Below are 22,867 nucleotides of genomic sequence, written 5' to 3' on the forward strand. Positions count from 1 at the left end.
GCTGTTGATGAATTCCTGAGCCCTAACAGGCCCTAGAGATATTTAATTCCCTCATCCTAGAGAGGAAGAAACCAAGGGAAGTAACCTGGCTGCTCTCCTGAAGTGGGGACCTACCCCCGTTCTGTTCAGGAGCCTGCTTAGTTCTTCCTTAGTGCCCGTTGAAAACTCCTCTAAGGGTCAAGTCTGTTTAATCCCTGCATCCTGTCAGTATCTGGCATATGGCAGGCATTCAAATATCCAACGATTGTACTATACATGCTTAAATGGCAAGCAGGGCATAGAAGGCACTAAAAGAATCTTTCTCTTTTCCTAAGGTATCACAGTGTTGGGCAAATTCCAGAGGGGTAAGTGAAAATGTCCACATCAGCTCAGACTTGGTAAGAAGTCAGAAGTGCTCAATAAATGTAATCTTGATATTAGGTTATTTAAAAAAAAAAAAAAGCAACCTCTGCTCAGTTTTTCTACACATTCAATTTTCATACTTATCAGATTAGTGGTGAATGGCTGCAACCCTAGCTGGGGGCAAAGGGGGGGGGGGTCTAGAGGTTACTAGAGACAAGGCATGAGCTATAAATAACCATTTAAAATGATTAGCTATAACACTGAGTAACTTTAAATATCCTAGAGAATGAGCAGACACTGAAATCAAGGATAGCCTTTGGGCCCAAAGCTGTAAGCCCCTAGGGTGGGAATCTCTATCATGTACAGAGGGAGGAGTTAGAGCAGTAACTGTATCTGTATCACCACTACTTCAAAACACTAGATGTCATAAGCCTGTGGGAGCCCAGCCTTAATAAGTCCTTGACCATTTATCAGAAGTTACAATCAATATCAGTTCGGTGCTAGTAATGCAGTAGTGCTTTTGTCAATTAAAGTTACCTTCTCATTCCACATATTCACTAGGAAAGAATCCCCATCAAACATCTTCTGTTGAATAAGCAGGCTTTTCCTCTTAAGTGGTAATTACGAATAAACTTAATCTGGCTCCTAAATGGAACCCTACATTTAACTTCAAGCATCCAGCTGGTTTTAGTATAGGCCAAATACACAGAGGTCGTGAGTTATGATTTAGTTTCTTCTATCCCAATGGCTCAAGCTCTTAGTAAAAGCAAGCACTTAGTAAGCCAAGAAACCCCGAGTGAAGGTACGGCTGGTTCCCAAGTGAAAGCATGGCAGAACAGGAAGGGAGAAAAGCCATGAAAGAGGAGAGCCGACCTTGGTTGGAACCCAGTACGACTTGAGGAGGAGCGTCAGAAATAAAGCAAGCCCCCAATGACACACTCTATCCAGTCAGTGCAGCCACAGGAGAGGGTGAATTCAATCCAAATGGTTATTTATTCTAAAACTGGAAGCTACGGTGCCTACAGTTTTGCCATAATGTTGTAATGAGAACAGGAGAGGAAAAAGTTACAGATGTAAACAATGACACAGTTACATTTTTTTTAAATGGTAAAACCCTTTTTTACTGGCCACTTCCAAGAATGCTTTACAGGTTGTGCAATAACATTTACAGGCTCCATGTGGTGGTTGTTTTTCTCACAAGCTTTTCCATCTACAACTACAACAGACGTCTGATAAGACACTAAACAAGTCTTCTAAGGAAAACAAGGGTAGGGATCCCGCCTGTTAATCCACATTTTCCCCCTTAACATTGTTTTTTCATAATAAAAAAACAGACAGAAACAAAACCCAGACATCTCCTGTTGTTGCGAGTGATCTCTTGGACTAAACCGACAAGGACGTGGCAGTTTCACTCTCCACCCACCTAGAAAAAGCTTTTTTTAAAAAAAATGACTTTCTAGTGTCAAAAATTAACAGCAAGTACCTCCCCTCCCCCAAAAAAAACCCAAAGCGGCTTAAGCTTTGTCCCCCTGGTCCTGAGGGCCTAGCATCCCCGAACCGTGCTGTAGACTATAAAAAGATGCTATTTGCTGGAGAATAAACGTTTGAATAGGGGTGGCAGCTTCTGCCTCAGAGTCAATTTTCTGTTATAACATAATCTTGCCCTAAGGGAATTTCTTTGGGCTCCAGTTTCTACCTCCTCCTTTTTACCTCCCTGACACTATGAGCAAAGCTTTCTCAAAAACTCCCCTTAATGATAATAAAAAGTTAGTGGGTTACAGAAAAATTCATGCAATCACTTCACCCACTGCCACACACAAATCCATTTGATGGCACCACAGAAAAAGCAGGTGCCCAGAGAAAGGACATCATTATGAGCAAGCAAACGTATTGCCTATCAGCCCCCCATTCCAGCCTCCGGCTCAGAGGTCCTTGTGGAGCAGAAGGGCGACAAGAGGGCCAGGACGAGGGCCTGTGCACCCTCCTGGGCACGGCAGTAACCGTGGGAGAGGGAGAGAGAGGTCAAATCTCAGCACAACATTTTCAACAGAGGACTGCCCAGGTAAGGAAATGGAAGTGAAGTACCTTCTAGTAGCACAACCCAGGGCTCCCCTCGCCAGGAAGTGCAGCAATGTGTGGTGTTCGCTGAGTAAGCTCTTGGCTGACACAATGCTGAGCAGGAAGGTGAATGAAAACTGAAGCTCAGTATTGAAAGAGCATTCCCATAACCCACCCATATTCTTGAACCAGCAACCTGAAGCTGTCTGTCAAGAACTGGGAGGGTGCAGGTAAAGTTACAAACAATAAGTCTCCCGACTGAAGTCTCTTGGCTAGAGGCCTCTCTGGGACACACAGGGAAGGCACCCCAGGAGGAATCCTGTTTCAACAAGTTGGGAAGGGGTGCTCCCTTTCATGCACACGCTGCACACGCTCACATTCATGCTCTTCCCAAGTTCCAGCAGCCCCACAGAGCTGCCTCCCACCCCCCCACCCTACCCTTTTCTATTCACTCTCTATCTGTGTATCAAAAAAGCCAGCAGGGCCCCGGCCCTCCACACTGTAGAAAATAGCTGCTATTCTCAGCGCCTGGGCCTGGTAGCCCACACCACAGGATTCACCTATATACATATCCTGCTGCAGTGAAAAGAATCCTGCTTCGTTTCTGTGTGAGCTGAAACCCTGAGAAACGTTCCTTCTCTTGAACTATAAGAGGACAGATTCTCTAACAGAGATGATTTCAGAGACTTCCCACCTGTCTCAACCTTGGAAGACAGAGAGTAGAGACTGGCAAATCACAGTCTTCAGGCTGAGGGCTGCAACCCCAACTCTTCCCCCGGATTTTATGGAAATCCATTAACAGATACAGAGAGGCTGCAAGCTATTCTGCTCTGCAATCAGGAACAGTCCCCATGCCTCCTTGGCGTGGGGATCCTATGTAACAGAACCGCCCAACTGGTAGTCTCCATGCCTCAGCCAAACAGCACAAAGGCACAGGAACGTAGAGATAGGGACACTATGGCCTCCCAGCCCACCGGACCAGATATCCCAAGAGGGAAAGGTCGGTAAAGAAAATACAAACGGTTAGTTGGTGCAAGTGATTGATAAGAGCTGATCGTTTATTTTCACTGCCCCAGTCACAAGCTCTCCCTCTGTCCCCACTCCTGCCTGCTATGGAGAGCGCCCTCGCTCGCACGCCTCCCCACCCTCTCCGCACCACCTCGCCGTCACTCTCCCTTACTCGGCTGCCGGTCCAGCTGCCTTAGAATGTCAGAAGGGTGACATTTTCAGTTCTCTCTTCCTGTCTGACTGCAGGGTATAGGACAGGCAGCCCTAAGTGCTGCTTTCTGAGCAAATGTTTTTTTGATTACAAATATCTAACTAGGTTTGAAATGTTTTATAGAATAAGACAATATTCTTTTCAACAAACTTTAAAAAAAAATGTACAGTTTTGTTGTTTGTTTCCACCCCCCTCCCCCCACTGCTTGCGCACCCTCCCCCCACCGCCCCTCCCCGGCAGCTCAGCCCCACCCCGGCAGCCCCTGTTTTCCTTGGTTGTGTTTTGGGGGGTGCTTGGCACCCCCAGAGATTCAGCTTCATGGCTGACAGGCGACAATGGCAGGGGCTTCACCGATACCCTTGGTAACCGTAGTAGTTCCTGTAGTATCGGTCTCTGTCCTGGGGATGGTGGTAGTAGTAATTCTGCCACTAGAAGAAAGGGGAAACTCCATCACTTGGAGCCACAGCTGGCTGAGGACGGAGAGGCATGACACTCATCCCTCTGGTCCTGCCCCCCTTCATCTCTCTATCCCCAGATGATACTTACATCCCGACTGTATTGTCTGTAATAGTCTCTGTATCTGTTGTACTCATAATCTCGCCCATAGAACCGATCGTAGTCTCCCCTGTATCGATCGTAGAAATTACGGTAACCCTGAGAAAGGAGAAAGAGAAGGAGTGAAGATGTGTGGGTTTTCAGCATCACAATCCACTGCTATCCCCCGTCTTAAATGAGACACATCTTCACTTGATATTATAAACAAGCTTAACCTTCCCAGGATAAAGTCTTCCAGAGGAACAAATTAAATGGGCAAAACCCTAAGCCCTGAGAAAACAGCCCAAACCACTCTGCTCCCCCAAGCCAATAGGAATGGCTGTCACGGCCCAGAGGGAGGAGCAGAAGGAGAGCTGCACTCACCCCTCTGTTTCCAGACTGCCCCCAGTACTGCTGCCCGTAGGCCCGGTTGTCGTAGCCTCGGCGCTGCCCGCCCACTGGAAGAGAAATGGAGAGCGCGCTCAGACAGCTGGCATGGAGTCCTGGCTCCACATCTGAGTGGAAATCAAAAAGTCGGAGCCAAAGGCAATTCTGGGGGAATAGGAGGCCTGCTTCTGCCAGGCTCACACAATGTTAATTAAAGCACCAGCCAGGATCTTTTAAAAAGTCTGAGGGGGGGTAGGGCAGAGGAATAGAGACACAAGAAAACCAAGCCACCTTGGTTTCACCTTTTGAAGCTCCCCAATTCCTGCAAAACATTTAAGATGCCAAAAGCATACATGGCAGAGTTAGAAACATGAGTAAAAACTGCCATTCGTAGAGTCACAGACTTTCAGCCCTGGAAGGGATCCTGGATATCATATAACCCAGACTCATCATTTTATACAAATGAACAAAGTCTACATGATAAGCTCTTCCAGGGTAGGAACTGTTGGTATTCCCACTGCCCAGCACGTAGCAGGCACTCAAGAATTTTGTTGACTTACACTTATAATTACGCACACACACACACACACACACGCATTTTTAATGCACAGTGAATGCACACTGTGGCGGGGGTTGTTAACTGACAAACGAGACATTCAGGAGGGAAATTAATTCCACTAATAAGCTAACTTACTGTCTAACACCCGCCCCAGATTACTGAATAATGCATTCACTTTCTGCTCTATACAGTTGGGTTGATCCAATAGACAAAGTAGCAAGGAAAAAGATAATCTGATTTCACTGCACAAATCCTTCATATAGACTACAATAGTGAAGGGGGAATCCATATGTAAAAATGAAAACTAGATAAATGAACAGGCTCAAGCATTGCTTTTCAAGGAAACAAATATTTTTGTTGAAAAATAACTACCTTTTGTTGAAGGATTATGGAAAAAGCACAAGAAGCTGGGAGTAAAGAACACAGGAGAAAATAAGCTCCATAAAGAAGGGACTTCCTTATTGTTGGTGACCTGACTTGGTTTGCCTGGCCTTTCCTTGTGGGTCCTGCTGCACTCAGCACAGAGAACAGACTGAGGCTCGGGCTGGCAGGTCCCCAGGACTCACCGTAGCCTTGGCCTCTGCTTCGGTTCTGCCGGTTTCGCTTGTTTCGATTGTTTCGGCGGTTTGTCCGCTTCTCGGAGGGGGGCAGCAGCTTCCTTGCCTCCTCCTTGTACTTAGTGACAATGGGCTGAGCTTCCTCCTTCTCCAGCTCCCCGTATGTCACCTCATCCATATAGTCGCATTTTTCAGGCAGAGAGAAGTTGGCTGTAAGAGTAAGAGAGAAGCTTGTGGGCCTCCAAGTACATAGACAGGTAAGATCTCATAATGAAAACCCCACTACAAGAATAGGATTTTCTAAGCCTCATCTATTAATGCACAGAAGTGTGCTGGGTTCACTCTACGGGTTTTCCCTAAACTGTAACAGCCCCAGGCAAAGGGCTATCTGCAAACTGTAGATTTACAAGTTCTCAAGTGATCCATAATAAATTAAGAGTGAACTGGGTTAAGGTTTCTTATCAGGACAGAAGCAGGCAGCCAGAGGCTAAAAGTAACTGAGAAAGTTTTGGTGTTGGTTAGATAAGAAATACACTTTTAAAGAGACTCAAGAAGAAACTGACCCCAGCCTAAAGGCACTTACTCATCTATACAAGGAAAACAGTTAACAAGAGTACGGGGTCCTCATTAAAACCACCTGTGTATGATGGGAGAGCACACTTGCCAGTCTCTAGACATCAAGTTCAGAGGCTGAGTCCCAGCAGAATTCAATTCAATGAGGCTCTCCTGATTCTTAGATGAATCCAGTTAGCCCTCCGTTTTATAAAACTGAACTAAATTCCTCCAAGTGCTTGAGTACCAGTTATGGATTGGCTTAGTTCACTCTAAGTAAACTCGGAGAATCCAGCTCTTAAATGTGTAACCAGCTCCCATGCCTGGGCATTATCAGAATTCAAAGAGCCAGTAGTTGATAGCTCAGGTGGGATGCCAGGCGCTGAAGGCAGCAAGGGGAAAAACCAAACTCTGAGGTGAACAGCAAAAAACTAGATCAATCAAGATAGTTAATTTTGCCTTGTAGGGAACCTTGCTGTAAGGCTTTGTACCACACATATCAAAACCCAAAACAAACAAACAAACAAAAAAACAGGCCTAATGTGATACTAGAAATCAAAATATACTGATGAGATCATTCACCCCAACCACTACCATTTTAATTTGAACCACAAGAATGTCCCATCTCTAGAATATAAATTCAGTGAAGGCAGAGCTTCATTTCATTCATTCTTTCCCTGTGTCTAGAACAGTACTGGACAAATAGTAGACACTCTAAGTATTTACTAAATGAATAACTGACTCATTGAAGCCTCTGCCTTAAGGCTATCATCCTGTGGTCTATCACCATTTCTCTTTTTGCATTTTATCAGAATGAATCAAGGGGTTATTGCTTCACCATTCACTCTGCTCATTCATTAACCTTCAAGTGATCACACCCATTAATTTATTCCACAGATTTACACTTTACATGTGGAGAATCCTCCAGGTGCTAAGAGGCTCTAGTGAGGTGTGCATGGACCAAGGACAGGGCCCCTAACTTGCAGCGTTTAGCCCACCTTTCATCTCCAGCATTATAGACTCAGGCACATCGTCTCCCTCCACTTCCTTCCTCAGCTCCAGCCTCTTCTTCCAGTCCTCCTCATTAGGGACGACCACCACCACTTTCCGAGAGAAAGTCTTGAACAGCAATAGCTTCCGCCGTTGGCCAGAGTTGTACACGTTACACTAGGGACAAGAGGAGTACCAGACGTTTTAGGAATAAAAATTAAACTCTGATTCAACCAACAATTACTGAGCATCTTTCACAAGTGAGGCACTAGATTAGGGGTCTTATTTACACAATCTCTTTGAATTCTTCCAAAGCTACATGATGTTATCCTGTTTTACACAACATGAAAATTGAGACTCAGAGAGGCCAAGACTTGTCCAAGGTCACAAACCTAGTAAGTGGTGGAGCCATGAATCCAAAGCACCAACGCTCTTTCCATTGCCTCTAGAATGTGTTTTATAGTCTGGGTCCATACACTCTCTGGTAAAAACACTAAAAGTTGTATCTCTGAGTTCAAAACATATTACAACCGTAACACAACCACTTGGTCATAATCAGGTAACCTGATTCTGTTACTTAATTCAGTCTTTCTCTATATACGCACCCTATTTTGACTCTGAGCAATTTATTTTAATGAGATTTTTAAAAAAATTATTTATTTTGGCTGTGCCGGGTCTTAGTTGCAGCATGCATGCAGGATCTAGTTCCTTGACTAGGGATCGAACCCAGGCCCCCTGCATTGGGAGCACGGAGTCTTACCCACTGGACCACCAGCGAAGTCCCTGAGCAATTTTATCAGATTAAGTGGATACCAAATCTTTTATCTTTGGACCTACTGTTAAATTAGGTTTCTTTTGAATGTTTGAACAATACCTGATCAAGAATGAAGTTCCTCTTTGTCCGGGAAGCAATCTGGACCAGCTTACTAAGGCACTGGGAGGCTTGCTGAACTAAAAGGTCTCGGCTTTTGGGGTCCATCTGTGGCTCCTCGAGCCCCTTCATCTAATGAGTTTGAGAGGAAGAGAAACACAAGAAGTTACACAGTAAGTTAAAGCCCAAGAATCACTGGTAAATGCCACAACACCACCACATCAGTTCACTGACATTCCTCAGTGCTGGGAATGTTGTCCATTTCCTACAGAACTCATTTCCAGTCTCCATCTGGATATACTCCAGACTTTACCAGCTTTCAGATTTGACAACACAGCAAAGGAAAACAAATCTACCATAAACACATACTGAGAACTCATTTCTTTATTTGTGGGGCCCTTGTTCTCAGACACCTGAAAGACCAACTCCACTGGGAAAAGATTATATAAGTTTCTTGGTACCTCAAGAGCTAATATCACAGCGGACTAACCCCTCCCAGCAACTCACCCTCATTTGATTGAGCACAGTCTCAGCTCCCAGGACATTGTATCTTTTCTCAGGGTTTTCTTTTGTGTATTTCAGTGCCCACTGGGTCTTTCCAGATCCAGGCAGTCCCACCATCAGAATCACCTGCAAGTAAACCAGGAATGCTATAAAAAATAAGTGAGGGTCATGTTTACAAAGCCCAATTTAAGAACATCCTCCCCTTCCCCCAGCTGGGTAAAGTTTTCAGAAGAAAAGCGACCCACCCACCATTCCAAGCATAAGCACCAAGGTTCTGCACACTCTCCGGCATACCTCACACTCCTCTATGGTCTTGGGAGGGACCGCAGTGCGCACGCGCTCCTCCACAGGCACGGCATGGATGAACACAAACTCTTCTGGCGGTGGGAAGAAGGGCTCCTCCTTCTGACCAAAATTTAATTCTACAACACAATTTTTGCAGAGGACATGGGGTAGGAGGGCCCGGTCAGCCAGGGATTCCTTGTTGATACGGAATGCCACACCAAGGTCTTCTCCATTCTTAGAAAAGGAAAGTTCTACTTCTTCAGCCTCAAAATTCTACAACGACGAAAGACAAGAGCATTTATGGGCACACAGAGCTTGAGGTTGATTAATCTTACAATTGAATCTTTTTTTTTCTCTACTCCAACTGCTGTACTAAACAACTATGTGAGCAATGCATCAAACGCAGAAAAGACAGCAGCTGATGGGAAGCAAATTGATCCCTAGTGCCCTCTATTTACTCCTTGTTACAAATCTACAACTTTCAGGAGCACTTACAGCAAAGCAGCCAATGACATCATTCTCCCCAAAAGTCTGGCCAAATTCCTCAAACTGCCCATTCTCTGCCTTGAGTCCTCGTCCATCGAAACCGTAAGAGAATTCATCCTCACCTAGAATAATCAGCAGATTAGTTACCTACACTCAAACCTCCCACAGAGCAGCAAATACTAAAATGATTAAGTTAAAAATAACTTTACCAAGCTGTGGATGGGAAAAATCAACAGACCATCCAACTCGAAGGAGAGAAACCTCTGTGCAGCCTTCTTTCATTGGGAGATTCTGGGTTATCTGGCCAAGTCAGAAAAGGAACTTTCAGATACTCGAGCAAAGTCTGAGTTAGACAAGATTTTGATACAAGCCGAAAACGACAACTATCACAACTCAACATCAGAAAAACAACTGTCAATGAACTTAAACCAAAGCCATGAGGGTCAATTTCTTGGTTACTGGAGCTACGGTTGTCATTCAAGTGTAGTGCCTTTTTCTGCACTAATAAAATACTGGTGGGCGGTAAACTACTATGTACTAGAGCCCAGTACATAGTAGTTTAGTGACTAATTTAATAAATGAATGGTCCTAATGAGCTGTACACACTACCTTGGCCTCAAAGCAGACTTTCCCCTTTGTCACTCCGTAAGTACTTCTTGCCCCAGACCAAAGGGTGGGGAACTTCTCTGAGAAAAGTGGCTGCCCTCCATAGCGGTCTTTGCTCACTTGAAAATGGAGATCCGAGGTATCTGTTAAGAAAGAAGCAATCTGTTTACTCCAATGCCCAACACTTGAAGCCACCAATAGAACACAAATATACCCAGTTCTCAAGAATGGATACAAAGTTTAAATCTCTTCAAAGTTGCAGGCCATGAAGTTTCAATCTCCAAAATCACTTTTGATTGGTTTAAAACCTCAACCTGTCTGCCTTATACATACACGTGTCCAGGTTCACAAGAGTCTGATCCTCTTCCTCATCTTTTGCCTCTTCTTCAGGGGGTGGTGGAGACTTTGAACTATACATATGAGAGAAAAACAAATACAATGTAACCAAAGTCCTCTAATTTGAAAGGTGTCTGCATGACATCAGGTCTGTTTATCAGCAAATATAAAATTCCAGCAGACAGCTTCTTTCAACAAATGTGAAAAGGGCAACAGGAGCTTTCAGGGTAGATTTAATCTAAAACTTAGGCCTGTAAAAACCTATTCCATTTTTAATCCACCCCTCTTTCCAGACTCTCTGGTCAACATCAGGTATACCAAAATCAGAGCAGACACTCCCTTCAATGAAAGGGACTATTTCCCTCACCGGCTGTGGTAAGCCTCCTCTCGGAATTCATAGTAAGCTCGGCCATGTTCATCCTTCTCATCCCGCTGTCTCTTTACCCCCCGCCGCTCACCATCTGAGCCTGCTGGTTTTGACTTTTCACTATCTTGGTCATCTCCTACAAAAAGGAGGGAAAGAAAATCAGCAGTTTTCATACTGGAGTGTAGAATAAGCTCAGAACCAACAGAAACTAAAGGAAGACCTGCATATCTGTCTAGTCAGAAGAGCCAGGTTTTTCCCATTGCATTCATAGAATGTTTTATTTCCAAAGATGATCATCTTCCTGTCATTGGCTGGGATTTTATTTAAAAAAAAAAAAGGGACATTATGGGCTAATTACAGTCAAGCAGTAGATTAAAAATTTGGCAATTTTTGCATTCTAAATTTATCTGCTTAAATCAGGTCAAGCTTGCAGATTTTCCCACCAATATGACATAAAAGAAACATCCCATAAGTTTTTTAAAAACTTCATAGCTTAACTTCGATTTCTATCAGATTTGGATTTAAGCTGGACACTTAATATATGTTTTCCAACACTTTTCCACAGCTTCATGTTACAGAAGCCTCAATTTTTTTTTTTTAAGAGTTTGCCTTTCCAGCTTTGAAACGCACAGCCATCCACAGCTTTACTTACATAGCTAACGGACTATGGTGTATATACAGAGCTGTATTTTTATCACAGATTTTTACTGAAACTTGCAGGAGCAAACCATTAAGTCACAAGAGACCCATAAATAATACTGCATCTTTACTGCACATAATTTGGGGCACAAAGGTGCTGTCATACAGTTAGCAACATTCTTCACAAGAGGAGAAAAAAACCCCAGTTTTTCCTTGGACTTTTTTTGGTTTGTAACACTAAAGTTTTTAATAATAACTTCTTTAAAGAAGTCCTTTATCCCTCAACCTTTTTTATCTGCTATCTGGCGGTACACGTTAAGTCAAAGGTTATGTAATGGGATTTTTGTTCCAGGACATAGGACAATCTGCAAGTTGCATGTGACTGTTGTAGAATGGGTTCCAATTATACCATCACACCAAGCAGCAGCCTAAAAAATGTATTATAAAAGGAACTAAAGCAAGCCACTTCATATTAAGAATGGGAAGCCGCTCTAGCTTTCCACCCTACCCTGACAAGACAGTTATGGATCAGCTCCAACCATCCAATTACTTCAAAGAGAGAAAGGTCACTAACTCCCTAGGGCAACTCTATACAGTCTCTTCCACAAGGTTACTCAATGGACCCACCAACACCCCAATCATTTCAATTCAGGAACTCAAGGACCCGAAATGTAAAAAGCTAGCTAAGTGTACAGCAATTATACAAATTTGCCCATCCATCCACTCAGATGAAAGATTAAAATTTAGTTGTAAGAATTCAGACAAGGTTAAACCCCTAGCCAAATAATGTTGATTAACATTCTAAATGCTGTAGATTAAAACTTTTTCTTCCGTAGTTAACGATTAAACTTGACACCCTCACACCACAGGCTGCTGAAGCAGGAGCTGCTGCTAAAGCAGGAGCAATGTTAGATTTCCAGATTTTCGCTGTGGCTCAAACTCTAATACTGAGCTTTCGATGGGGCGAACTTTGACGAACTGAGCTTATTGCTTAATTTCATGGCGAAAAAGTCAACAGTCGGGCCGAAGCCTCCAACAGTCGGTCTGGCTGTCCGTGTAATCAACAATTCCTCAGTGCATTCTCGGTTTAGGAAAAGATAACCAGCACCGCGGGAGCCTGCTCCAACAGGTAGCTCATAAGCAGTTCGCAAGCAACATCGCTTACTTCCATCCACTACCACCAAGCAACCAAGTTAGGCAGGAACCTCCCGCCTGCAGAAAGTGGGGCCACCAGAGGTAGTCAAACCCCCCAAAAAGGTGGGTAGAGGACGAAAGCCACCTCCCCTGGGGAGTCCCACAGAATGGCGATGGGAATCGAACCCCGCGATGCAGGGCTTGGTGCTGGGTCAGGGGCGCACCCGGCAGATTGGAGCCGGGCTCCGCTGCCAGCTCCTCACCCTGTTCCTCTGCGGCCTTGTCACCCGGCGCCTCGGATCCCGGCGTCTCGTCTCCGCTCCGATCCTCCGGCTCATCTTCCTCCCCCTTGCCGGTGCCCTGCTCTTCGCCACCGTTCACCCCACCTGACTCGGCTGTGGCCTCCTCCTCCGGTTTCTCGGAAGCATCGGGCTCGGCCGCGGCCTCCACGGCTGCCGCCTCCGGGGGCTCCGGCGGCGGCTGTGCGGCCTGGCCCGAGGCCTGGGCAGGGGGTGGCTCTTCGTCTTCGTCCTCAAGCAGCGCCTCCTCGTCCTCCTCCTCCTCCTCTTCGTCCTCCTCCTCGTCCCCGCCCGGGCCGCCGCCCGACGCGGCCACAGGCCGAGGCTCCGCCTTGCAGGCCCCGCCGGGCCCGGCCCCGCCACCTCCGGCCTCGTCCTCGAGCATCTCGGCGTCCAGCGCCTCCTGCAGCCGCTGCGCCAGGTCCACCTTGAGGCCGCGTGAGTCCAGGCCGCGCCGCTGCAGCTCCGACCGCAGCTCGGTCACTTTCAGCCGCTTCACCTCCATCGCCGCCGCCGCCTCCTCCGCCTCCCGCCGCCTCCTCCCCTGCGAACCGTCGACCGAGCCCGACCGCGCAGGCGCCGCCGCCGCCCGCCTCCGCCTCACGCGCCAGCACTGAGCCCGCGCGAGCGAGCGCACGCACGTAGGCACGCAGGCAGAGGGCCGCGCGCAGCCTCCGCTACGTAGTGTTTGTTTCTCGCCCTTCCTCCCTCCCCCTTTCGGCCCTCGGAGCCCAAAACAACGCAGCGGGGAGCTGCTTCCTCTCCAGCCACCTTGGTTCCCCTGCCGCGGGCGGGTGGGCGCGCGCCGAGGACGACGGACTTCCCTCTCTTTACCTCCCGCCCCCTCTCACCCCCTGGGCCAATCGCCGCCAGCGGCTTCACGGCGCAGTCGCACCGGAGCCGGAGACGGGAAAGGCTGGCTTCGGCTCAAGTGCCTCGTAGTACCGAGGCGTGTGCGCACCCGTCTCTCCGTACTTCCAGCCGGGGCTCCGCGCAGCCGCCCGGAGCTCCCTCGCCACACGCCCCTCCCACCCCGTCACCACCCTTACTTCCGTCTGACCCGATCGCTCTGTTGTCGTAGGGCTTGCTCGCTAATCTCTGTTCCCTAGTGTCTGTTCGTGCAGCCACTTCTTGAGAGAGAAAAAAGCCAGAAGGAAAGCAGGGAAGCTCCTGCAACGTGAATGCCTACTGGCAATTGTCTTTCTGGTTAGTCAACAAAAGGGCTCTCCAAAACCTTGCAAGGACTGCAGTAACTAACCCCGGCCCTCTTTTTTTCCCCCCCCTCAATCCTTCAACTTCTACCCAGCAACAGACACCCTGACCTCGCCGTATTGGCCAACTTGAATCGTCATCTGCAATTCTGATTGGTCCCTCAAGATCTTTCGGATTTTTTTTTTTTCAATTGGCGAAGCTGCCAGAGGATTTCCGCCCACCCCACGGTTGGTCCACTGGGGAGGCTGGAGAGGCGGGGTCGTTTCTGCGGGATTACTTTTCCGGGGCCGCTTCTGATTGGGCGGCGTGGAGCAATGCGCGCCACCCTTTAGACACCAAGCTGTCGGGAGGCTGACCCTGCCTTCTTCGTACTCCCCGCCGGTAAATCGAAGCCCAGCGGGGAGATTTCGGGTTCGGCCACTTGCTGGGGGCGAGGGGCTGGCCGCGGGGCATGCGAGGCTTGCATGAGCGGCGCTTGCGGCCGCGTCACCCTCGGCCTGTGTTTGGGGTGCACGGACCGCATTCACCTCGGTTCCCCAACTCCTGGCCCGGAGGTCAACAAATGCTGGTTGAATAAGTGCGAACAAAGAGCTGGGATGGAGGCAAGCCCTCTAGACCTCTTTTAGCAGTTGTCCCCGCCTACTCCCTTCCACTTCCAGGTCAGGGAGGTGTGTCCGAAGGAAAGGAGGAAGCAAATTCCGCCGGCGTTTGTACGCCGGCCACAATTTTGTAGTACGGCCTTCGCTTTTTCGTGGAGTCTCCTCACCCCGGAGTCGCCGCTTTAGGAAATCAGTTAATCTCTGGCCTTACTCTTACCACGTCCTCTCCCTGATCAATCCCCTGCACTTCTAGAGATTGAAAAATAACTGCAGAGAGGAAAGGAAGGGGCTGTAGTAGAATCAAGGAAACCTCATTCCCTGAGAGGCCTCCTGGAGAAGGAGAATTTCCTGCTTTTTTAAGTCGGCTACCAAAATCGGTTATTTCGCTCCTATTCCCAGAGCTTCGGTTGCTCTTTCACTTCCCAATTCCTCAAGAGCACTGGGCGACAAAGTTATGGAGAAGCGCCTGCAGGAGGCTCAGCTGTACAAGGAGAAAGGGAACCAATGTTACCGGGAAGGGAAGTACCGAGATGCTGTGAGTGGGTACCATCGAGCTCTGCTGCAGCTGCGGGGTCTGGATCCAAGTCAGCCCTCCCTGATACCTAATCTGGGACCCCAGGGCCCGGCCCTCACACCTGAACAAGAAAACGTACTGCGCACCACCCAGACAGACTGCTACAACAACCTAGCTGGTAAGAACAGGGCTGAAGGGTGGGTAGAGTGTCAAGGCCGGGACATGAAAGTCTGAGAACATTGGGAAAAACACTGACGTGCTTCTCTGCCGTCGTCTAGTTATTCTGCCATGAACTGAAATTTATTTTCAATCTGTAGGGTCTAATTGAGTTTCTGTAGAGCCGTACTTCTCAGACTTCACTTGGAGAGTTTGTTAAACACAACTTCTTGAGCCCTGTCCCCACGATTCCGATTTAATGGGTCGGTGGTTTGTGTGTTGGGCGATGTGTGTACCAATTTGCATTTCTAACAAACTCCCGGTTGATGCTGATAGGTTTAGGGAATTTCGCACGCTATAGAGAAAATACTGAACCTACGTTTAGAGTATTGTTTCTTTAATATTTAAAATATAGGAAGGAAGGCACTTGCTTTAACTGGTGGTGTAAGTTATCCATCTTAGATATTTTGGATAGCTTCTCCTCATTTTCCTTCTTCCTATAAATCAGCTAGATGGTAACCTGGGTAACCAGTATCTTCCTTATCCAGCTGGCCTTGAATGAAGAGGTGGATTCCAGAGTTAGTATCGCTAGGATTAATCTGCTAAAAGAAGGGAGACTTCTTAGGTCTGTTTTATAGCAGGCAAAATAACCATAGAGCTAATTAAGTTATTTTGAAGTATATTAAAATATGCTAATGGTCCCAGTTGAGGCCACAGAAATTATTAGGAGTAGTTTTTATACTTTGTAACAGTTGTTTAAATGATTTTTTTTTTTTTGCTTACTACACCACTCATCAGCTGTGATTTGGTGAAAATCTAGCTTTTTTACAGTGTGTGTCCAGAGCTCCTCTTAGACTCAAGTAACAGTAGTTAGAGTAGCTAATATTTCAGTTCATTCAACAATTATTTATTGGGTACTGAGGATACTGCAGTATTATAAAACAGATAAAGATCCCTGCTCTCATAGGGAGATGAACAAATAACAAAAGAGGTAACATGTATTAGAAGATGATAAGTAATGCGGAAAAGAATAAAGCAGAAAATGGGGATAGGGACTTCCCTGGCAGTCCAGTGGTTAAGACTCCATGCTTCCAATGCAGGGGGTGCAGGTTCCATCCCCAGTCAGGGAACTAAGATCACACATACTGCGTGGAGCAGCCCAAAAAACAAAACAAAACAGAAAAGAAAATGGGGATAGTGAGTGCCATAGGCATGGAAGTGTTAGGTAGTGGTCAGGGAAGGCTCATTAAGGTGACATTTATGAAATGCCGTGTTTAAGCCCTTTATACACATATACATGTAAACCTATTTAAGTGTCACAGCAATCCTTTGAGGTAGATTTAAGGAAACATCTAATAAGTGGTGGAGCTAAAATTAAACCTGGGAAATCTTAATTGCAGAGCTTAAGCTCTTATTGCAGAATACTGTACATTATTAGAGAATAGAATACACATTGGGGAATTGACCAGAAATGAAGGAAATGAGATGGGTACTTGTAAATATCGTGACTCTCCAGGTGGACTTGAGGGCAGAGACTGTGGCTTATCCATCTATAGACCCTCTGCTTGGGGGTGCTTGGTAGATGCTCCATAAAGACTCACTAAAATTAACAAATTTCACTTACATGTAAGTGAAATTTACATGTTGGGCAATTTATTTATAGTATCTCTCATCTTTATAAAAATTCTGCAAGGTAGTTATGATTTTCCCCATTTTACAGATACGGAAATCAGACCATGTCACTGTCTAAAACCATCCAATGGCATCACATTACACTTAGGAAAATATTCAAACTCTGACCTTCCCCGGCACGGCCTGACCTGATCTGGCTCCTCCACAGACCGAATTCACAAAGCATGCATCCACCTTCCAGCTTTGTAGAATCTCTTCTGTCAGCTAGAATGCCCTGTCCCTTGAATGACCCTTGTCATTCAGATCTTGGCCCAAAAGTCACTTTCTCAGGGGAGCCTTCTGTAATCAAACATCACTCTGACCTCATTCACTCTCTGTCCCAGGACAGTTCTGTTTTCCTCAAAGCACTAATAAATAAGTGAATTTCTTAGTGCATTCCTCCTACCTGGGAACTGGGATGCAAGCTCTATTTACTCGTCAAGGTGTCTGTCTCGTTCCTCTCCTCTCCTGCTCCTAACTCCGCCTAGCACATGGTCAGTTCTCCATAACTAGTTGTCGAATGAATGAATGAAGCTACAGGGATGGGTTAGCTGACCGCTTGGAAGTACCTAAGTATTGTTATAAACCATATGGCCACTTGGTGGGGATGTTGTAGAAGGGATGCAGACATCAGCCCTGATTCTCCTTCCTTCTCAGCACCGTGATTTAATAATGCTGTGTTTAATCCCACAGTTATAAAACAGGGAATGCATTTCCCTTCTTACTTATAGAAAGGCAGAACACTGACCTGAACATTGCCTCCTAAACAGATTTGTGGTTTGAGGTCCCATTCTTTCATCCAAGGGAATAGTGAAGTAATATATCGTCATTGAGAATGGTGGTAATTTTTGAGTTAGAGAGTCCTTGGTTCAGATTTCTTACTCATTCCACCTAGAAGCTGTGGGATCTTGGACAACTTACTTGACCTTTGTGAACCTTGATTTCTTCATCCATTAAATGGAGATGGTAACACATACTGACTTCAGAGGGTGGATGAGAAGATTAAACAAGCACATAGCACAGCGCTTACTATTTCCTCACACAATTAATGGCAACGGTTGTTGTTAACAGAGCTTCAGTACAAGCATTGTGGTGAAATGGGAGATTCAAGACAGAGAGCCTCGGGTAGAAGAGATACACTGAAGAGTTTGTTTGTTTGTTTGTTTTTTTAAAGATATGGCAATTTATTATTTATTTTTATTTATTTATGGCTGTGTTGCGTCTTCGCCTCTGTGCGAGGGCTTTCTCCAGTTGCGGCAAGCGGGGGCCACTCTTCATCGCGGTGCGCGGGCCTCTCACTATCGCGGCCTCTCTTGTTGCGGAGCACAGGCTCCAGACGCGCAGGCTCAGTAGTTGTGGCACACGGGCCCAGTTGCTCCGCGGCATGTGGGATCTTCCCAGACCAGGGCTCGAACCCGTGTCCCCTGCATTGGCAGGCAGATTCTCAACCACTGCGCCACCAGGGAAGCCCCCAATGAAGAGTTTTAATTAAATAAATTTTTTTTTTTTTGGCTGTGCCACGCAGCCTGCAACATCCCAGTTCCCCGACCAGGGATCGAACCCGCACCCCCAGCAGTGGACGCGCGAAGTCCCAACCACTGGACCACCAGGGAAGTCCCCATAAATAAATTTTAAAGTATGTTCTTATCAACTTTTATAGCTGGGCCTGACCCACACTAGGTACGTGCTAGGCATTTGGTAGATAGTGAAGTAAACTGTGAGGTATGTAAAGCTTATATTCACTGCTGTATCCCCAGTGGCTAGAAGAACGTCTGGCACATGGTGGACACTTGAATGTATTTGTTGGATGAGTGAATGTTGACATCATCCTAGGTTTGGTACTGCCTTGAGTTGGGCAATGGAACTTAGTGTAATAAGGTCCTCCTCCCTCTTCTCTCTTCCTTCCATTTGGCCCCATTAGCCTGTCTTCTTCAGATGGAGCCAGTAAACTACCAACGGGTGAAAGAATACAGTCAGAAAGTCCTGGAGCGACAGCCTGATAATGCCAAGGCCTTGTATCGGGCTGGAGTGGCCTTTTTCCACCTGCAGGACTATGACCGGGCTCGGCATTACCTCGTGGCCGCTGTCAATAGGCAGCCAAAAGGTGAGAGAAGGGGACTGAAGCAGTAAGTACAAAAAATTGTTCCACCGAGGTAGTATCTGTGGGAAGGTGTTTTATTTTATCTTTCAACTTACTGAATTTTGAAAAGAGGTAATAATACAGTCACATGTTCAAAATTCAAAAAGTATAAAAAGATATATGACAAACAGGCCTTCTACTCCTGTATTCTTGCCTCCACAGGAAAGCAATATTGTACATGCTCGAGAAATAATCTTACAATGTTGTTTTTCAAGTTTCAGTTCCTAGATGGGGCCAAAAATAGGATCTGGATTCCAATGAATAAACATGATAATCCTCATTTCTACCAGTTCTCCAGCTGGGGTCTGGCCTTTGCTTAACTATCCATTTATCCTTTAGCTCAGCTAACCCCAGGTATGACCTAGAAGAAGGACAGGCCTCCTGAGAGAAAATTTGAGGCTTGTTTCCAAGGGCAAAAGAATATTGTGAAGAGAATGACAGACTCATTCCTGTGTTGGTGGTTCAGCACTGAAAATTGTCTCCCATTTTGCATTCTGGCTTAGAGCGGCTACTGAAGTAAGAGGGTCCCCAAACATACAGTAATTCAGCAAAATCTCTCTAATTGAACGGGAAAGCCATTATGAATTAATAAAGATATATGAGCCGTTGTTCACATTTCTTACCTTCAAGTACATAGATTAACTGCCAGCCATGTATAGTAGCTTTAGAGACTTGCTCTGACAATAACTATTTCTTCAAGCTCCTTTTCATTATTAAGTTAGCATCCCCGTACAAGATTTTTTAATAATGCAAATAATGAATGAATGAGATTTACTATTGCATAGAATTGTTGTGATCTATGCAAATGGAAAGATTTTAGGAAATGGAAGTGTGTTCGTAATCCTCTTCTGCCCAGAGGTACGATTATGGCCTGTCTCTAATTGCCTTCTTTGCCCTGTTCTAAGACGCCAGTGTCCGGCGGTACCTTCAGCTAACGCAGTCAGAACTCAGCAGCTACCATCGGAAAGAGAAGCAGCTCTACCTGGGCATGTTTGGTTAACAAAGAAGAAAGATACCCCTCCACTGGAACTTAGGTGAACCATTAAAGACCCATCAAGGGGAAACCTGAGCCTCAGCAAGAGAAATTAACCCCATACCTCTGACCGAGGTGAACTTCTATTTTGTTTCTAGTTCTGCACGAACTCTTTATTGCTTACATAGTCTGTGTCTGTTTTTGTTTCTCCATCTATGTATTTATACGGCTTTTAATATGTGGTATTATTAGGGATATTTGCCTTGAGAAATACAACCAGAAAACATTCATCAGTTATGGGTGGAATTAATCATACCTTTGGCATAGATTTTAACGATAGATGTTGGTAGATGTAGTCATATACAAAGGAGAAGGCTAGCAGAGGATGAAGTAATAAGGAAGGCAGAAAGGAGTTTCTTCCTTTGTTTCCTCAGATGCCCAAAGCCAAACTTACACAGGCCACAAACTGGCAAATATACGTACTGTGAAACTAGACAATTATAAATTGGGCCCACACGGCTCAGAATGAAAGATTTGAAATTAACCATCTTGATTAAAATAATTCCTTTGTCTTAATGTTCCACATACATTCAGATTCTTTTTCCCCCACAAAAGTATCTAGTTCCTCTTGTTTCTCTTGGTAATTTCTAGTCCTTGCTATTGTTCACACTCAGATCATTAATATAGTATACTTATTTTTTTTTTTTTATTAAACCCTTCTGTCTTAAAACTTCTGGAGTCAAGCATTTAAGTATATATTTTGTAATCTTTTAAAAGCCTTCATGCCAAAAAAAACACTCATAAACATTTTAATTTTTAATAGGTGCATATCTATAGTATGCTCATTTCTCTAAAAAAACATAGGAAAGACAGTTGACCAAGTCTTCTAGAAACAATACCATAAAAGAACAGGATAAAAACATAGATCTGTTCTTTACTTGTTACCTGCCCCCTTGTATTTTGCAGGAGCTCACTTCCTTAAAGAGGAGGGAAACAGTGAGGAAAGGTTCTCTTTCCTTAGGGCCTTTTAAGCACCAACGAACTTTCTGGAAGATTTGTTGGGCATGGGTGCAGGCGCAGATCTGGTGCAGTCATGGTTCAGTAGGAGGCTTCATCAACCAGGAGCTCCTTTGTCATTCTGCTAATGTCCACAATGTATGAGTTGTACAGAGTAGATAAGACCATAATAGCACTGCTTCTACCTTTATGAGTGAAGGTAATAAGCATGTGTCATTAGCCATCATACACAGACAGATTTCAGACAGAAACCCCTTAGTCTTGCCAAGTGTACCCAAGCTCTTCTCCCTTTATCAGTAATGCCTCTCTTTCAATGAGCTAGGCTCCTCTTTGAGTCTCCCTGTATCCTTAAATAATACAGCCATCAACTTACAAACAAAAAGTTTTCATACCAAATGATCTTTTAAGTCCAAGGACAGAACTAACAAAAGTTGAATATTTTATTCCTCTTCCAAGCTTCTTAAATTTCTAAGCCTAGACTGTTGCCAAATTATGTCATGGTTGTGTGTTATGTTTGTTTGGGGTTGGTTTTGCTTTGTGATTTTCTTTTTTTCCCCTAAGACTTGATGTTACAGTAAGCTATGTTCTGCATCAATGAGGAAAAAATAAAACTGATATTTAAAAATATATTGTAGAAATTTATTGCACTAACCCTTTTTTAGCACTACTAAGAGACAAAGCGGTCAGACTTACATTTCGGTCTTTAATTTGAAGGCCAGCTCCTAACAGAGATGTTAACGAACGGGAAAGTGGACAAAGGTAGGCAGTCAGATGTGGGTCTGGAGGAGGTCTGGCCAGCCCACATGCTGAAGGAATCAGCCAGAGGTACCTCAGTCTCTGTACTCAGAAGTTTGTGGAGGGGGGAGGCTGCTCACCTTACCAATCCTTAATGGTTTCCACACAGGATTTGAGGGTTTGATTGAAGAGAAAGCATTCATGGTGATGTGAGGATTCATACTGCACATAAGGGACAGTTTAGAGCAGTGTTTCCCTCCAAACCAATACCCACCATCTCTACAGTCTTGCCAAAATCACATACTACCTATACTACTTTTTAGTCAATATTTTATTTAAATAGATATTTTGAAAGGAATTTTTGGACAGAGGAATATGTTAAATGATACCATGGGGCCGTAATCAGCAAACCCTAGGCTGAAACCATAAGATGAATAAACCAATTTCTTCTATAAATTGCAAGGAAAAAGAGAGGGGAACCTATAAATTAAAAGAAGTTGAAGAGCCACCAACCAAATAAATGTGACTCTACTTTGGATTCTGATTAGGAGAAAACAACTAAAAGTTTTTATGAGACTGTGTGTGAAATAAGAAAAAATATATATATTGGTCTCTTCCCAGGTCCTGGCACAGATCTCCTAAAACCCTTGGAATTTGGATTCTGATTTGAAAAAACAACTAAAAGTTTATGAGACAATCAGGGAAATTTGAACAAGAATTATTATCAGTTTTGCTGAGTGTGATCACAGTATTTGGTCTTTTTAAGGGTTCTTTTAGAGGTGCACGCTGAAATTGCTTACTGATAAAATTGGGGAGGGGACTCTAGAGCACTTCATATCATTTGCCAAGAAACACAAAAAACCCAAAACAAAACAACCAATCAACCATAAAAATAAATGTATTTTACAGTAAAAAAAAAAAAGTATTAGTGTATATTGAAGTAAACCATCTTTGGAAACACTGGCTTTGGAGAAAGGGAAATCCAATGTGAAGGGCTAAAATGGTGAGTTTTGTGAAGCTAAGAGCAAGTGAAGGCATACACTTACAAAATACCAATTAAGAAATGAAATCCTAAACTAGGAATAGGTCTCTAAAACTGGAGAGCAAAGGGTGGTTGTCTGAAAA

At 45.0% G+C, this 22,867-nt stretch overlaps 2 protein-coding genes across 4 annotated transcripts; one reads left to right on the forward strand and one right to left on the reverse strand.

Annotated features, from left to right (window-relative positions):
• Window positions 1-1,316: 1,316 nt before the first annotated feature.
• Window positions 1,317-13,321, reverse strand: HNRNPUL2 (heterogeneous nuclear ribonucleoprotein U like 2). Of its 2 annotated transcripts, XM_036859817.1 has the most exons (14): window positions 12,690-13,321; window positions 10,654-10,789; window positions 10,284-10,360; window positions 9,954-10,093; window positions 9,554-9,644; window positions 9,354-9,466; window positions 8,868-9,131; window positions 8,577-8,699; window positions 8,073-8,201; window positions 7,207-7,375; window positions 5,666-5,866; window positions 4,538-4,611; window positions 4,166-4,273; window positions 1,317-4,047 (listed from the first exon to the last, which is right to left on the reverse strand). In XM_036859817.1, the coding sequence occupies exons 1-14, from the start codon at window positions 13,228-13,230 to the stop codon at window positions 3,967-3,969; spliced, it is 2,247 nt and encodes a 748-aa protein (XP_036715712.1). In that variant the 5' UTR covers window positions 13,231-13,321; the 3' UTR covers window positions 1,317-3,966. The 2 variants fall into 2 exon arrangements, 1 of the variants encoding a protein (XP_036715712.1); XR_005020864.1 differs by lacking the exon at window positions 4,538-4,611 and having other exon boundaries at window positions 4,020-4,047.
• A 485-nt stretch (window positions 13,322-13,806) lies between these two features.
• TTC9C (tetratricopeptide repeat domain 9C) lies at window positions 13,807-21,634 on the forward strand. 2 transcript variants are annotated; one of them, XM_036859819.1, is made up of 4 exons: window positions 13,807-14,164; window positions 14,936-15,228; window positions 18,799-18,981; window positions 19,923-21,634. In XM_036859819.1, the coding sequence occupies exons 2-4, from the start codon at window positions 14,991-14,993 to the stop codon at window positions 20,015-20,017; spliced, it is 516 nt and encodes a 171-aa protein (XP_036715714.1). In that variant the 5' UTR covers window positions 13,807-14,164; window positions 14,936-14,990; the 3' UTR covers window positions 20,018-21,634. The 2 variants fall into 2 exon arrangements, with proteins under 2 accessions (XP_036715714.1, XP_036715713.1); XM_036859818.1 differs by lacking the exon at window positions 13,807-14,164 and adding an exon at window positions 14,205-14,318.
• Window positions 21,635-22,867: the final 1,233 nt, after the last annotated feature.

The sequence above is a fragment of the Balaenoptera musculus genome, chromosome 8 (genome assembly GCF_009873245.2).
Source record: "Balaenoptera musculus isolate JJ_BM4_2016_0621 chromosome 8, mBalMus1.pri.v3, whole genome shotgun sequence".
Taxonomy (NCBI): domain Eukaryota; kingdom Metazoa; phylum Chordata; class Mammalia; order Artiodactyla; family Balaenopteridae; genus Balaenoptera; species Balaenoptera musculus.